This window comes from Oryctolagus cuniculus, chromosome 11 (assembly GCF_051225735.1).
Source record: "Oryctolagus cuniculus isolate XC-2025 breed Fujian yellow rabbit chromosome 11, ASM5122573v1, whole genome shotgun sequence".
Classification (NCBI taxonomy): domain Eukaryota; kingdom Metazoa; phylum Chordata; class Mammalia; order Lagomorpha; family Leporidae; genus Oryctolagus; species Oryctolagus cuniculus.
The window spans coordinates 80780368-80798109 of NC_142877.1; the positions used below are offsets into that span (position 1 = coordinate 80780368).

Here is a 17742-nt window from a genome sequence, read left to right on the forward strand (position 1 = left end):
ACATATTTGTGGTTCATAAGCATATCTAAGCAGGTAACAATTAGCTAAGATCCATTGAATTTTAAAGCAATTTATCGGTATTCATTATGCAATGCATTTTCATAAGGCAGTGTGGAATATCCCCCTATTGGTTTGAGCTACCTAAGAATTGGGAAAACTTAGAGAGAATTGCTTTGGGGAAAGCTCCTGTTTTGTTTGTGTTTAGATATCTTTAACCAGCAACATTCATTTGTGTAAGAATACTTTCAGAGGGGGAAAGCATTTTTCTCAAAAAAGGTTCTCTACGTTTTTGAAAAGAAAAAAAAAAACATCACAATACAGAAGAGATTGCTTTTACATAGCATGTTTCTTTTCAGTTTTCAGAGAAGATATACGTGTACCTGTCCTTAGAAAGTAACAGTGATGTGATACAGAGGATCAAATTAACCCTGCTTTCCTTTCTTTCTTCAACCTCGTCCAGATTCCTCCAAAGGACCTCAACCGTCTTCAGGTGTTAATGGCAACATGCAGCCTTCTAGCACTCCGGGGCAGCCCCCTGCCTCTGCCATCCCTTCTCCTAGTGCCAGCAAGCCCTGGCGCAGCAAGTCCATGAATGTCAAACACAGCGCCACCTCCACCATGCTGACGGTGAAGCAGGCGAGTCCCGCCACCTCCCCCACACCATCGTCGGACAGACTAAAGCCACCTGTCTCAGAAGGAGCCAAAACTGCTCCCTCGGGACAGAAATCCATGCTTGAAAAATTCAAGCTGGTCAATGCCCGGACTGCTTTACGCCCCCCGCAGTCTCCCAGTTCAGGACTCAGTGACGGCGGGAAGGACGATGACGCCTTTTCTGAATCCGGTGAAATGGAAGGTTTCAACAGCGGTCTGAATAGCGGTGGCTCAACCAACAGCAGTCCCAAAGTGTCTCCTAAATTGACCCCTCCAAAAGCTGGAAGCAAAAACCTCAGCAATAAAAAGTCTTTGCTACAGCCAAAGGACAAAGAGGAAAAGAACAGGGACAAAAATAAAGTTTGCACTGAGAAACTGGCCAAGGAAGAGAAGGATCAGGTGATGGAGACGGCGCCAAAAAAGACCTCCAAGATTGCAAGCTTGATCCCAAAGGGCAGCAAGGCGGCGGCTGCCAAGAAGGAGAGCTTAATTCCATCTTCCAGTGGGATCCCCAAGCCAGGCTCAAAGGTACCCATGGTAAAACAGACCGTTTCACCTAGCAATGCCCCGAGCAAAGAGTCAGACAAATTCAGGACTACCAAGGGAAGCCCTTCCCAGTCCTTAGCCAAGGCCACAGCCACCGAGAAAGCAAGCACACCCAACTGCCCGGCTCCTCTGGAAGGAAGGGAAGTTGGCCACGCTTCTCCCTCCAGTTCTTGCAGCATGCCAGGGGCTCAGAGCAGCGGGCAGAGCACAGGAAATAGTGCGGTTCACCTGCCTCAGCAGCAGCAACACAGTCACCCGAACACCGCCACAGTGGCTCCGTTCATTTATAGGTAAGGTGACTTCCGTTCATTCGCGTTGGTACGTCCTCACCTCCCAGGGTGTGTAAAATACCGAGGCTGATGCGGCCGTGCTATGTGTGGTCATTTTGGGAGCAGTGTTTCATTCTGAAGACAGAGGCCTAGAATTTCCCACGGAAACTTTGTCTGGAAAATCCTCCTTAGTGATCTAGCTCCTATTTGGTCTCTCGCCCTCTGTCTTTCAGAAATTGAAGCCCTACGATGCACCTTTAGTCTGTGTTTATTACTATTGTTGTTGTCACCATATTGCTACCTTTAGTAATGGCAATCTTTTAAAAATGATTCAATTTAAACAGCCTCACCGCAAATTTCCTTCAAAACATTCATGGAAAAGATGCACTGTCTTTTAGTTCAATTTTCCACACATTTTCGGAGGCCCCTCCGGCCAGTTCTTCACTATTTCATGTTATTTTTGTGTGGTATGTGCTTATATCGTGAAAGTTTCTGTCACAAAATTGATATGAATTTTCCCATTGGAATTCAACCATAAACCTATCAGAAAGAGATACTATCCTTGTTTTACAGAGGTGAATCAGAATAGTTCCAATCTCTTTAAGATCACAGAACGAGTAGGAATATGTCTTTAACCCAAAGCCGCCTGACTCCAAAGTTCTCTTTTTAATCAGTCTGTGACACTCCCTCCTTTTTTCTCATCAGGTCTTTCTGTGTGTATACCAGGAGAAATAAGAGGCTTTATTCCTGGGAAATTTTGAGCTAAGAAAACATCCATAGTGTATTCACAAAATGCTCAATCAGAAGTCATTTATAATAGGAACTAATTACTATGCTAGAATAAGCTTCAAAACATTACATGAATATGTGTATAAATAATATATAAATATAGCATATATACAGATGAAGTTGAAAAATAATTGATCTCTATGTAATGAAAAGATCAATATTTGATGATGATTATTTTTCTTTTTCTCCACCCACTTGTAAATTAATGATCCTTCTCATACTCTGGTACCTGCTTCAGGTACTGAAGGTTTTCTTGGCACTTACTACAAATGGTCAGAAAATAAGACAAATAGCATAGAACTCAAGATAGCAAGAATCTGGTTAAGTGTTACTTAAACATGTTGTTGGAGGCTGCTGAAAAGACAGGTGAGGAGGGGCTGGCACCGTGACGTAATGGGTTAAGCCGCTGCCTGCAGCACTGGCATCCATGAAGGGACAGATTCAAGTCCTGGTTGCTCCACTTCCAATCTAGCTCCCTGCTAATGTACCTGGGAAAGCAGTGGAAGATGCCCCAAATCCTTGGGCCCCTGCACCCACGCAGGATTCCGATACAAAGCTTCTGATTCCTGGCTTTAGCCTGGTCCAGCCCTGGCTGTTGCAAACATTTGGAAAGTGACTCAGTAGAGGGAAGACCTCTCTATCTTTCCCTCTACCTCTCTCCCTGTAACTCTACCTTTCAAATATATAAATAAAGTAAATCTTTTAAAAAAGGAGACAGGTAGGGAATATATACAGATCTTGCAAGTTCTATAAATAGAATGTTGGTTTCTGGAAGTTCCTGGACTTCATTTCAATCTAAATCCTGTACCACAAGATATCTATATATACCTTTGGTAACTATTCCTACAAATTGATATTGGAGGTTTGAATTTGTTATCTTTACACATCTATTGAGTAGATATAACTAAGATAAAAAAAGTCAAAAGTATCAGTGCCAGTTCTAGTCTCAACTGCTCCTCTTCCAGCTCTCTGCCTATGGCCTGGGAATGCAGTGGAGGATAGCCCAAGTGCTTGGATCCCTGCACCTATGTGGGAGACCTGGAAGAAGCTCCTGGTTCCTGGCTTTAGATTGGCCCATCTTGGACCATTGCAGACATTTGGGAAATGATCCAGCAGTTGGAAGATCTCTCTATGTCTTCCATCTTTCTGTCTGTAACTCTACTTGTCAAATAAACTAAAAAAAAATATTATTTATTTTGTTTGAAAGTCAGAGTTACACAGATCAAGAAGGAGAGGCAGAGAGAGAGAGATGTCTTCCTTTTGTGGGTTCATTCCCCAATTGCCGCAATGGCCAGAGCTGTGCCGATCTGAAGCCAGGAGCCAGGAGCTTCCTCCTGGTCTTCCCACATGGTTGCACGGACCCAAGCATTTGGACAATACTGCTTTCCCAGGCCATAGCAGAGAGCTGGATCAGAAGTGGAGCAGCTAGGACTCAAACTGGCATCCATATGGGATGCCAACAATACAGGAAGTGGCTTTACCCGCTACACTACAGCCCTCCCCCCAATTTTTTTTTAAAATTTAAAAAAATGTTTCAATCCACTGTAAGAAATCTTAGTAACTAGAGCTACAGGAAATTGGAGGACTAGACTTTTTTTTTTTTAGGTCTTAAGGTGACCATCAGAGGTATTTAATAAATAGTAAACTGATCAGTTGCCGTAGTTTATGTAAACAGAAATCACCAAATAGCTTTTCCTTTATATGTCAGTCACTCATTCTGCAGATATAAAGATTTGTAACAATTCACTGGAAACAGTCTAGTGGGGATAATGATAAGAATGCATTCAAATATAATAAGACCAACAAACAGAAGACAGGAGCTCCAAGTCTCCGAATATAAAGACAGGGAAATCTTGATTACCCTGTTTTCATTTGTATACATGTATTGAAATATCACACTATAGTCCATAAATATGTATCATTACTCTCAGTAAAGAACTTTGCTGTGGGACATGGAGCTGAAGTGGCAGCTGAGTAAGCAGCTCCAGCAACCACCTCCTAGCAGGGGCACCAGCGTGAGGGTCTACACACATACCAAGCCACTTTCACAAGAGCTGAGAAGCTGGGTGAGAGACCGCAGTGCCCTGTACTGTGATAGCCATTAGACAAGTCACACTAAAGCTGCGAGAAGTAAAGACTCACTCATGTCACTCCTCCCCCAGCTCAAAGGACAATAGCACAGAGGTACTCTTCGCACTTGAGGGAGGGCGAGCAAGCTGGAACTCAGTGCCAGGCCTACTGTGAAAAAATTCAGTCTAGCTGAGTCCTCTGCCCCTGCTCCTTGGCCTGTACTCATAGAGTGAATATTTCGAGCCTCTGCAGCCAGGAGGCCTCTGCCACCCCTTCTCTAACCAACAGAAAGCTCAATCCCAGCCATGCAGAAAGACCAAGAGAAGGAGCTTAGGACCACTTCTTGGAGCTCAAAGCTGTATGTAGTGAGTTGAGACCTGACACCTGATAAAGACCAAAGGCCTCTACCACCCAGTCTCTGTTCATAGACTGAGTCTCTAGACTTACCAGGTATCAGGTAGAGACCTGTGCTTTTGTGAGTGGGACTGATTTTGGTATCACAGCCAACCTTGAGTGAGCCTGAAAGGCATCCCAGGAAATTGTGGGGTCCAGAGATTGTTGGACCCTGGTATGATCAGCAAGAGACTAATCTGGTGGCCAGGGTTCTACCATTATCTCCCTCCTCCAGCACTGAGCATACAGCAAGAGGCCAAGGGACTGTGTCTTGAAAATCAGTGCTGAGCTGTTAAAAGCCCAGCACTGGGCAAATGCTAATGGTTTCTATCCCAAGGCAAGAGCTTGTTAATGGAGTCTACACTTGCTCCAATATCACGTGTTGTCATTCACCCTAGTGAGACAGACTTGTTTTGGCATGTAGCACCACCAGCCTCCTTCTTGCACACACCACACACCCTGGTGACTGTGAGACACAGGTGTGACCCACCCAGGGCCTGCCCGAGTAGCTGAGGAGATGCCTTATCGCCCTCCTATAACCTTACCTGCAAGGAATCACAGCACAGTATTGGAATTCAGTGCCATGCTGGTAAAACCTAGCACTGGGCAGACCCTAATAGACCTTGTTCCCAGGGCAATGCTTACAGACAGAGACTCTGCACCTGCTTTGGTGCCAAGTGGAGTGCCCTGTCCCTTGTTGGATAGTGTTATACCTCAGCAAACATTTTCATTGGTTAATAGGTGCAGCATCAGGGTGTGAGACCACTTTTACAGCAGCAAAGAATGCTTAGAATTTTAGAAGGACAGCCACATATAAATCCAGGTCACTATGGTCCTTTAGTGCACAGATATCATACTCCAACAAGCACCAAGGGAAATATGACCTCACTTAAAGAGGAAAATAAGATGCTAGAAACCAATCACATAGGAATAGAAATGCTTAAATGCTCAGCTGAATATTTCAAGATAACTGTTTTAAGGAAACAATGACATTCAAGAGAATACAGAGAAAAAATTCAGTATTCTAACAGAGCTATAAGTAAACAAAATCAAGCAGAAATCATTTGACTGAAAAATATACTAAGTGAAATTAAAATCAGAAGTCATAGCAAAATAGATCAAATGGGAGAAAGAATCAGTGAGCTTGAATGTAGGCTATTCGCAAATGCATAGTTGTAAAAGACAAAAAAAGAGGAATGAAGACAGGTTATAAGAATTATTGGATGGTATAAAAAGGAACAAATATCCAAGGTATTGGCATTCCAAAAGGACTTAAGAATGCCAAAAGGATAGAAAGTGTTTTCTAAGAGATGATGATAGAAAATTTCCCAAACCTGGGGAAGGATATAATTGCCCAGGTACAGGAGGTCACCAGTTGGATTCAAACTACTGAAATCTACCGCAAGACATATTATAATCAAGCACTCCAAAATCTGGTAATGAATTTAGCCAAATAGATAAAATATCTGTACAATGAAAAGCAAAAATCATTGATGATAGAAATTGAAGGAGACAGAAAGAAATGGAAAGACATACAGTGTTCATGGATTGGAAGAATCAGTATTATTAAAATGTACAGACTACCCAAAATGACTGACAGATTCAATGCTATCTGTCAAAATCCCTATAACATGTTTCCCACAACTCAAACAAACAAAAAGCACAAACTACTAAAATATATATACAACCATAGAAGACCCCAATAGTCAAAGCAATCTTGAGCAGAAAAAAATGAATCAGGAGACATTTCACTACCTAATTTTAGAATGTATTAACATAGCTGTAGTAATTAAGACAGGATGGCATTGGCCTGAAGCATGGGCATCTGATATGGGCACAGGTTCTAGTCCCATCTGCTCCACTTCTGATCCAGCTCTCTGCTATGGCCTGGGAAAGCAGTGGAAGGTGGCCCAAGCCCTAGGCCCCTTGCACCCACATTGGAGACCCGGAGGAAGCTCCTGACTCCTGGCTTCAGATGGGCGCAGCTCCGGCCTTTGTGGCCATCTGGAGAGTGAACCAGCTGATGGGAGACCTCTCTCTGTCTCTACCTCTCTCTGCAACTCTGCCTTTCAAATAAATAAAATAAATCTTCATATATATATATATTAAGAAATGATATTGATTTGTCTAAGCAACTTTTGCCCCCCAGTGTTTATCACAACACCATTCATAATAGCCAGGACATGAAAGCAAGCTATGGGTCTACCAACTGTGAATGACTAAAGAAAATGTGATACATCTATACAACTCAGCAGTATAAAAGAATGAAATCTTGTCAGTTGCATCAACAGTGAATGGAACTGGAGGTCATTATGCTAAGTGAAATAAACCAAGCACAGAAAGAAAAATATCATTATTTAACTCACATGTGGAGTCTATAAAAAATAGGTCATCTCATAGAAGTTAAAAATAGAATGTTGGTTTCCAAAGTCTGAGGAGGGAAGTGGAGAGTTAGGATTGGGAAAACGTTGATTGACTTGTGCTAGGTTGTAGCTAATTAGGTGTAAGTAGGTCTGGGGTTCTGTTCCACAGTAGGATGAAGATAGATAATGTTAATTTACTGTATCTCTCTCTCTAAAATCTTAGAAGGTGGGATTTTTTGGATGTTTTTACTATAAGAAATAGGAATACGAAAGGATATAAATATATTTGCTATGATTTGCCATTATATAACATATACACTTAACAAAACATCACATAATTTCCTATAAGTAGGTACAACTTTTGTATGTCCATTGAATTTTTTTAATAAAAAAATTTGCAAAGCTTGCCAGAAGAATATAAAACTATTGCTATTAAGGAAATACGAGGGTACTTCAAAAAGTTTTTTTTAAAAAAAGTGAAAGCAAACTTGAAGTTATTTTGGTGCATTTTTGACATCCATGCACAATATTTTCATGGTACACATTTTTTGTAATGCACATGAGTTCTTTTTGTACTGATTGGTTTACTTATTTGAAATAGTTACAGAGAGCGGGAGAAACAGAGAGCAAGAGATCGTCCATCTTCTTGCTCACTGCCCAAATGGCTGCAATGAACAACACTATGCCAGGCCAAAGCCAGGAATCAGGGGCTTCACCCTAGTCTCTCATGCAGGTGACAGGCCCAAGCATTTGGGCTGGCTTCCTCCTCTCTTCTCTCTCCCCTAACAGGGAGCTAGATCAGAAGTGCAGCAGCTGGGACACAAAACAGCACCCATATGGGATGCCTGCATTGCAGGTGGTAGCTTTAGCTAGTATGCCACAATGCTGGCCTCTATGCATAAGCATTTTGAAGACACCTCATATGCATAAATTTTACATTTCTTTCACAAAATTTATCTAACCATTTTATTTATTTTCTTTGAAATTTTTTAAAAATATTCTCATACATGCAACATATATAGTTAATGAAAAGCAGAGAAGTTTTTGCCTTACGTGACAGTGAAATTAATTAATGCGTCACAGAGAAATTAAGAGATAAAACATAAAGAGTGAATTAGAATTTTTCAGGCAGAAAAGAGAATGGTCCAAATTTGATATTTTATAATCCAGGCATTATGGAAAAAATAATAGGTAAAAAATAATAGCTAAATTGCAAAGTTCTGTCTTTGGAGCAGTTGATGAACCTTAAATAACATCTCAGAGATTCAAGAAAACTGCTGTTGTAGGCACCACTCTAGAAGATCATCTGTAAATTTAAATTTGTGTCCAAGAAAAAACATGAAAAGAATAAACAGTGTTTGGTTTCAGCAATCTTGCAGTAAACCTCACAAACCAAATTCAGAATTAGTGGTATGGATACCTTTCTGCTGAGAGAGTACCAAGTCACAGCACTACCTGGATGCTACGTAATAATACCTTTCTAAGCACTGACTCTGTATTCCAGTTTGAAAGTACTAGTGTGTGAGGAATTTTAAACTGCTACCCCATACACAAATATATAGCAAAAGACACACTCTCAAGGCAAGAATCCAGTAAACTTTAGGTTGTGTTGATGACCAATTATGCCCAGGTCACGTAAAACTGCAATTGCAGCGTCAGCGGTTAGAGTAGCTGCAGGGCTTACAAAAGCTGTATCTGAATAATGGTTATATGTTCTGCAGTTCTGTCTTTGTAAACTCGCAGCTCCTCCTACACAATCACCAAGTAAGCCAAACTTAAAATCTTGTGAGTAAGCGTTTTCAAAACTAATGTTTTGCATTCTTTGCCTTTCAAGACATAATGTATTCAAATAGCCATTTCCCATGTCACATCCTAGTGAAATCTGTACTCTCAAAAAAACTTGTTATAACAAAAACATCTTCTGAGATCTAGGATGTTGTTATATATTACATCAAAAGAAAGAAAAACTTCTAAATTCAGAATTCCTTGGCCTAATTTTAGCAACTAAGCATGTTTGAGGGATTTGGGGTTATTTTTACATGAATGGGCTTAGCAATAAGGATGGTTTTTCCTTCCTTAGCAGTGTCTTATCTAAGGGTTGGATATTTTTCTCTTTAGAGAATTGTTCATATACCTTGTTCCCCTCTCTTTGTCTCCAAACAGTTGCTTCTTGGCCTTCACTGCAAATGGTCAGAAAATAAATAAAAGAGTGCAGATCTGCAGGTTGTGAACCTGCCTAATTGCTATTTAAGAATTATGGTACAGACTGCTTAAAAGACAGGTTTAAGGAAATCATATAGGTCTCTCTTCTAAATGACTTTGCTTCACATATCAAGCATCAGGAATCTACATGTAAAATAATGATTCAAAGAGCAGTGGCATGTGGGAAGAAGAGAGGCAGTATTTGAAGGCGCAAAGGTAACAATTTTGAATCCTGGACGAGGAGAAAAGTTTGAAGAATACATCAAAGTGTAGACACGAAGAAAGGAACATAAAAAGGAGCCTTTTGAAAACAAAACAATGCTATCCCATTTTTTCTTTCTTTATTTATCATAATTGGGCCCTCCAAGTTAAGTTTTAACTGCACACCTCTGAAAGTTGATGAGGTTTTCCTTCATCTAGACATTTAACCTGGTTCCTCCTAGGCTGACTTCTCCCACACTTATTCTAAATCCTGAAGACAGTAATTGGCCTGATCATCCGCATGCATACATATGCTCGTGTGCATTCATCCACATAAGTACACACACAGACACACAGTCCAAGTCCCTGATAATTGAAAAGCTCTGAAGAGTTTTGACTCCAATCAGACTCCAATCAGTCGTCATTTTCCAGGAAAACTGACCTGCACACCAATCACCCTGAGTATCTTGTATTGACTTTGTTTGTATGTTTCCTTCAGCCTTGTGTTTTGCTTCCTGCCCCCTCATCTCTGCATGCTGGAGTCCCACTTATCATTCTGAGCCCAGATCAAGTGCCACTTTCCCTGATTCCAACAGCCAGAAGTAATTTCGCACCGCTCTGAAGTCTCAGCACAGCAGAATCTGGTTCTGTCCTGTGGAGCTCAGTGCCTCGTGCTACATTTCATAGCTCTCTTTGAGTCCATATCCCCTATTTCACTGTGAAAAACGAAAGGGAAATGACAAATGAGATGTGCTGGTTTTTACTTTATCCTCACTGGCTCATTAAAGGAGCTAGTTAGTAGTTATTGAAGGAATGATAAACAATTCCATGTTCTGAGGAAGAGATATGGTTTGATTGTTGTTTTTTTTTTTTTTTTTTTTTTTTGACAGACAGAGTGGACAGTGAGAGAAAGAGACAGAGAGAAAGGTCTTCCTTTGCCGTTGGTTCACCCTCCAATGGCCGCCGCGGCCGGCGCACCGCGCTGATCCGATGGCAGGAGCCAGGAGCCAGGTGCTTTTCCTGGTCTCCCATGGGGTGCAGGGCCCAAGCACCTGGGCCATCCTCCACTGCACTCCCTGGCCACAGCAGAGGGCTGGCCTGGAAGAGGGGCAACCGGGACAGAATCCGGCGCCCCGACCGGGACTAGAACCCGGTGTGCCGGCGCCGCTAGGCGGAGGATTAGCCTATTGAGCCACGGCGCCGGCTGGTTTGATTGTTTTAAAGCGGCATATATCTTACTTAAACCCTTCAATATTCCATTGCATTTTAGGGGCAGGTTTTCTTCTATATCACGTAAGCTTGGTCTTCAATAATAGTGTTGCATTAAATAATTTTACTTGGTGCCTATCGTGGATAGGCTATGTCCTGGGAAGTTATGCTACTAAATAAGAATACGAAGCTCTCACTCTCAGTGATCTTATGTTACAGAAAGAGATGGCTGAAATCCCAGTAGTTAATAAGTAAACAAGAAATTAGGAAGGAATAAACCCTGTGAAGACAATGCCAGAGGATAATAAGATGTAATTCTAGCAAGGAGCATGGAGAATGTTCCTGTGGAGTGATAGTAGGAGGTGGTGGCTATGAAGAGAACATAAAAGCAGAGGCCTAAGGATGAGATGAGGCTGCAGCTCTGCTCCCACTTCTAGTGTCCTGCTGCTGTGTGCCCTGGGAGGAAGCAAATGATAGCTTCCATGGTTGGCTCTCTCCCACCCATGTGGAATATGTAAATATATGTGTCAGGTAGCAATTTTTCAAGCTGGAACATAGAGACAGTGCCAGAAGAATATGGTGTAGATATGACAACTGCTGAGAGTTGGTACTCAGCAGCATAGTTTTATGCTATTTTTTGCTGCATTGGGTTTGTGAGGTTCACTGCCAGATTGCCTAACCAAACCATTGCTGTTTCTACTTTTCATATGTTATTTATTACAAACAATTTTAAACTATGAACAATGTGCTAGAATAGTGGAAAACAACTGTGATATACATTTCATTTAGAGCACTCAGAGGCCTTAACTAAGTCTCACCAATTTTCCCAAAGATATACCTTTCAACATTTTATGACGAAGCTGCAAACACCTGTTATGTTTTCCTTATACACCCCACAATTTCAGACAGTTCTTCAGTCCTTTTTTGACTTTAATGATATTGGTGAAGGTCAGGCATGTTATAATATGATTCTTAATTTGAAGAAGATGACTAGAATGTATATATATATGTATATATATAATACATAAGTGTATATTCATATGCACACACACAACCTTGTACAATAAGCAGTCTGAAATGTTCTAGAAATGGTGCGTTCTCATTGCGACCTATCAGGTGCTGTATGAAATGAATATCAGTATTTCCCATTGGGGTGATATAAGGATAATGACTGTCAGAATTTTCTAATCTAAAATGTCTTGGACTCAGTTGTATTTAATAAGAATTTTTGTGGGAATATATTTTGAGGCTCTGTGTAAAATTTATATTCCTTAATGTAGTTTCACCCCTAACTTTTAGCATCCATTGCAGTATTTTGCTTTGCTTAATAAATTACTCTAATAGATAACAAATGATTTTCTTTTTCATAATTAGTTATACATTGGCATTCTACTTTAAGAAAAAGATTCCTCTTCTCTCTGTTGTCTATGAAAACATCTACTTAAATTGATGGACTAATTAATTCCTAAGACAGTTTATGTATTGTAATCTGTTGCCATCACAATTTATTTTGATACTTAAATTTTCCCAGATTTGGCCATTGGAAGCTCCTTTAATCTGATTTTTGTGTGTCCTTTTGGTGTTCTCCATTACTCTTAGCAAACTTCCTTTCTTTATGGCTTTATGGAGTCTAGGCTCATACTGTATTTTCCTTAACTCGTGTTCAACATTTATTTAAGGAGCTCTGATTTGTTTTTTGTGAGTTATGTTTAGAAACCCAGATCTTACTAGTCCTAGATTTTCTGAGTAGACAAAACTAAGAATACACACACACACACACACATATGCACACATATACATCATTGTTTATTTCAGTTCTGTGTGTGTGTGTGTGTGTGTGTGTGTTGGAATTTGCAACAATACCTCAAATTCTAGGTCAACACCACTGTATTCCTTTTCTTTCCAGATTGGCAACCTTTGGGAATATGGTTGCTATTATCCTCAATATGTCTTATTATTTGTTCAGCTTCCATGAATTAAGAAACCTCCGTTCACACTGCGCTATGCTTTATTCTGACAGGTTCAAGCCTGAGCCATTACTGTCACCTGTTTTTGTTTTTAGAAGGCAGGAATGAAAAACGTTAGCATATTAATGATTTTTAAAAGATACATGTTTTTTGTTCCTCATTTTTTTTAAAAGATTTTATTTATTTATTTGAGAGGTAGAGTTACAGACAGTGAGAGGGAGAAACAGAGAAAGTCTTCCATCCACTGGTTCACTCCTCAAATGGCCGCAATGGCTGCAATGTCCCGAGCTGAGCAGATCGGAAGCCAGGAGGCAGGAGGCAGGAGTTTCTTCATGATCTCCCACATAGGTGCAGGGGCCCAAGGACTTGGCCATCTTCTACTGCTTTCCCAGCCCATAGCAGAGAGTTGGATCAGAAGAGGAACAGCCAGGACTAGAACCGGCGCCCATCTGAGATACTAGCGCTGCAGTCTGCGTCTTTAACCTGCTGAACCACAGTGCCAGCCCTTTCTTTCCTCTTTTGCTGGGCTTCTTCTTTTTTTTTTTTTTTTTTTTTTTTTTGACAGGCAGAGTGGACAGTGAGAGAGAGAGACAGAGAGAAAGGTCTTCCTTTGCCGTTGGTTCACCCTCCAATGGCCGCCGCGGCCAGCGCGCTGCGGCCGGCGCACCGCGCTGATCTGATGGCAGGAGCCAGGAGCCAGGTGCTTTTCCTGGTCTCCCATGGGGTGCAGGGCCCAAGCACCTGGGCCATCCTCCACTGCACTCCCTGGCCACAGCAGAGAGCTGGCCTGGAAGAGGGGCAACCGGGACAGAATCCGGTGCCCCAACCGGGACTAGAACCCGGTATGCCGGCGCCGCTAGGCGGAGGATTAGCCTAGTGAGCTACGGCGCCGGCCTTGCTGGGCTTCTAAAGCAGGAATTGTAAGACCACTAATTAATGTTTCTGACTCAACTCCATTCTACAAGTATTATCTGTTATTAACTTAGTGTAACATCTGTAATACTGTGTTGTTTTGAAGTTTGAGTGATATACCATAGACAAAATTCAAGGCACAATACTTGACACATATTAAGTGCAAAATATTAATTACGTAGTGGGTAATAGCTTTTGTGTAAATCATTATAGTAGACTTTTAACTACCATAATTCCAGTGACACATACTAGTATTAAGGGCCCGGCTATTAGAACTCTAAATGAATTAAACAGTGTTTTTGAAATGCTGTAACTTATAGATTTGCTAGGTATTCAGAACGTGTAACATCATGACCATGTTATAAATGCATATTAAGATAATCTACATGGTGTCATGTCTGCTAATAATTTTCAGGAAACATCATCATACTCATTTTTTTTTGTATTTCTAGCCCATATGAAATATCACTTTATATTGGAAAAATGGATGATGCATCTGCAATATTTACTGTGTATGTCAAAGTGTACCTTGTGATAAGAGAGTACTTTGATTCTGAAATCTTTATAAATTATTTCATGACTAGGTCAAAATCTTTATTATACTGGTATGAAATATTCAGAAAAATAGAGGACATGCTGAGAGTCTCTGTAGACTTAACTGAACTTCTTTGATCATATATATAAAAGCTAAATCTTTGCCAGTTAGCACTGATTGCCTCTCTATAGACTAAAGTTAGAATCTAATTCCACTTTATCATTTAATGGGGTCAACATCATAAAGAAATTGATAGCTCAGAACAAATGTAGAGAAATCTGGTCCCATTTACATGTGACTATAAACTGAGGATTTTTATTATTATCACTATAAAGGTGATTGAAAGTTTAAGTTATCTATGCACCTTTCATTGATTCATTTATCTGTATCATTGCTAATATAGATAACTCTTATGGGGAATTTCATGGAAAATACACCGAAGGACTTGAAAATAAGGTGAATAAAATCCTTGTGAGACTTAAACTAAGAAGACAGTAAAGAGTAAATAGGCCACAAATATATGCTTCCGAATTACAGAATAAAATAAAGGCTTCCATGATAAGACTGAGCTGTCAGAAGTGTGAATGTGTTTTATAAAAGATTGCCCCCGGCAGAGAGAGTTGGGACTTAACCGATGGAATTAAGTGTGTAGCCTTGTATATTAGGGGAGGCAGTCACAAAATCAGCTCTTGAAGAATGATTTTTCAGATCTGTTTGTTTTTAACAAAGCAAAAGCTCTACTCTCAGGATACATTCTAAATATTATTTTGCTCCACACAGGTTTTTCTCCCTAGAGAGAGATACTGTGAACCTTTCTATCTAGCATGGCCACAAGCCTTCCGGCTCCTCTGACAGCTGCTGGTCTTGTTCTAGTAAGAACTAATTAGCATTGGGCTTTAGACAACCATATCAGCAAAGGACTTAATGTGACTGAGCTTCTGAGAGCTGAATATGTGAGTACGGAGTATGCAGGACTGCAGGCCAACATTGGCTCGCAGCCAGTTCACCAAGGCGCCCTGCCTCTGTGACACTTCTTGGCAAGCAGCCAGTCAGCTTTCCCTGAGGTCCCTAATTTCACTACATACTACCCATTTAAACCTCTTCAATCTGTAAAAAAAAAAAAATCCTTAGAAAACTTCAGAGGATTTTTCCCCTCCACTCAGAGACAATAGGCTTAGAAAGAGGTCAGGAACGTACAGTGGCCTACAAGAAACAAGCCCACGTGGAAGAACAGAATAGAGTAGGATTAGGAATGAGTAGGGAAGGACTATCAGTAGACAGGGGGATATGGGAGAAGTTGGAAGCTAGAGAAGAAAAGAAATGGGCTACATGAAAATCCTGATATATTCTCCATTGTAACATAGGCCAGTCTCCCTCATGCTACAGGAGAATGTTTTTACAGATGTTCAGTTAGAAGAACAGTTGAGTTCATAATGATTTTATAAAGCACTTCTTTTGTTTCTGCAGATGAACAAACTGAACTTCAACATGCTATAAACTTGCTAACATCATATGAATTAATAATTCTTTATGATAGGACCAAGTTTTATATCCAAACCCAATATCTGCATGATTATGCCACTTTTTTTGTATGTACAATCAGTAATACTATTTCAGTGTCACTATAGATATGAATTATTAATTTGTTTATCAAATATCTGTGTATTGTAGACATGGAATAGATAGAAGGGTAAAACAGCAGCCTTAAACATGGAAGAGAGTCTAGTTGGGAGATACATGTGATTATATAATAATTATATTTATTTCATATTATAAGAGTTTGAAGGAATGAAAAAGCAGACAGGAAGCACCAAGTATTTATGATTAGAGAATATACCTGATCAGTGAAATAAGGTATGATTATGTAGGAAACAGTCACGTGTTCTGAGATTAAAAAAAAAAAAACACGTCACTTAGAGTGGAGAAGAAAGCAAGTGCCAAGCCTCTGTATAGGCAGGGAGCTGTGGGAAGTGAGTAGATGACTCTCTTCACCACAGTGGAGAGAATAAAGCGGAGATGTACAAGATGATGCTTGTGAACAGATAGGGAGCAGAACATGTAAAGGCCCATGGGCTTCATCAGAGTTTCACTCAAGGACTCCATGAATAAGGACTGAGTTTGTTAAGAAACACTGAATTTAGTTCTGTACATGATGGACTTGAGATATTTTTGTGATAAGCAAGAGGAAATATGAATTAGGCACTCATCTGGAATTCAGAGAAAAGAGTTGAGTTAGACTTTTGAAATTCATGTGTGAGTAGATAATAATAAAGACAGGGTATAGGATTAAGATAATATACAGCTACTGTATAGTGAAAACAGGAAGTAACTCAGGATATTCTTTTGAGGAACCCCACAATTTTTGCCTTCTGTATCCCTTTCTTTTTTCTACCCAGAACCATAGCATTTAATGACCGCTTAAAGGAATTAGGAGAGAATGGAAAATAAACTAAGTTTTTGTCATAAAAGCCAAAATAGAAACGTTTCTTGACATGAACTGTGTGGTCTGTTATTCTAAGTGCTGCCAAGATATCAAATAAGGTGAAGACTGAAAACATTGTTGAGTTTAGCAACATTGAGGTCTTTGGTGGTCCTAGTTGCCTGTTGCTTTAACAATATATCCTCTTTCTTTATTGTGCTATGCATCTTGTATTTGGTATTACTTTAAAATAAAATAGGAATAAAAGTTATTGGAGGTCAAAGCATGGTTTTATATATGAATTCTTATATAGCTCTTTACTTTTAATATCAGTATATATGTACATTATATGTGTGTGTATGCTCTATATGGAGCATTTTGTTTTCCATGATTTTTAAAAACCTTCATGAACTTTTCCAAGTTCCTGGCTTTGCCAACTATTTTTCAGCTGTTTCTTATATAAATAGTTACACTTTACTTTTTCTAAAATTCTAATGCTAGAATAAAATAAAATGCTAAACTTTCTCAAAAATACACTGTATTTTTCTTTCACATATAAATATTCTCTATAGATCTTTAAAAATAATAAATATTTAGCGATCACTTGTCAAAATCTAGACTCAGTACTAGAGGTAAGGCAAATGATATGTACACAAAGAATACCATCCAGCATGCAATATTGTATTCTCTTGCCTCCTTCTGTCTTAATAGTTCATGCTGTGAATTTTTAAAATATCTGGTAGTATGAATCATGTATATAGAGAGATTTTGAAGTTGCAAGAAAAAGTCTGTATTAAATTATTTGCTTTTGCATGAATTGAAGAACTAATGAATGAAGTAAGTCCAGAATATCCAAAGTATACAGTGCCTATGCTGAGGGCTTTTCATTTGATGAGACTCAAGCTTTATATGTTAACCATACACAAATAAAACTCCATTGTGCATACATGCAACCATAAAACACATGATATAAATGATGGTTGTAAGAGTTAATTTATTTCTGATTGATTTTAATTTCCCTGATTTTTATAATTAAGCCATCATAGTGATGTTTGTAATCCAAAACAAATTCATTATGCATTTTTATTCATACTGTGTATTGTACATTGGATATATTCTATAAGGTTTTCATAGAAAAAAAACCAAATTTTAGGTATAGTTTCAGTGATTTTATTATTCTAAACACAACATAATTTGTTCAGATTTTCAGTAAGAC

At 39.6% G+C, this 17742-nt stretch overlaps 1 protein-coding gene across 11 annotated transcripts in view; it reads left to right on the forward strand.

Annotated features, from left to right (window-relative positions):
• The window catches only part of NAV3 (neuron navigator 3), a 966035-nt gene that overhangs the window by 750452 nt on the left and 197841 nt on the right, over positions 1-17742 (forward strand). For all 11 annotated transcript variants that reach the window (XM_089307477.1, XM_051846465.3, XM_008256837.5 and 8 more), the window contains one exon: positions 461-1487. In XM_089307477.1, the coding sequence (XP_089163603.1) occupies positions 461-1487 (1027 nt within the window). The remainder of the gene's footprint in view (positions 1-460; positions 1488-17742) is intronic.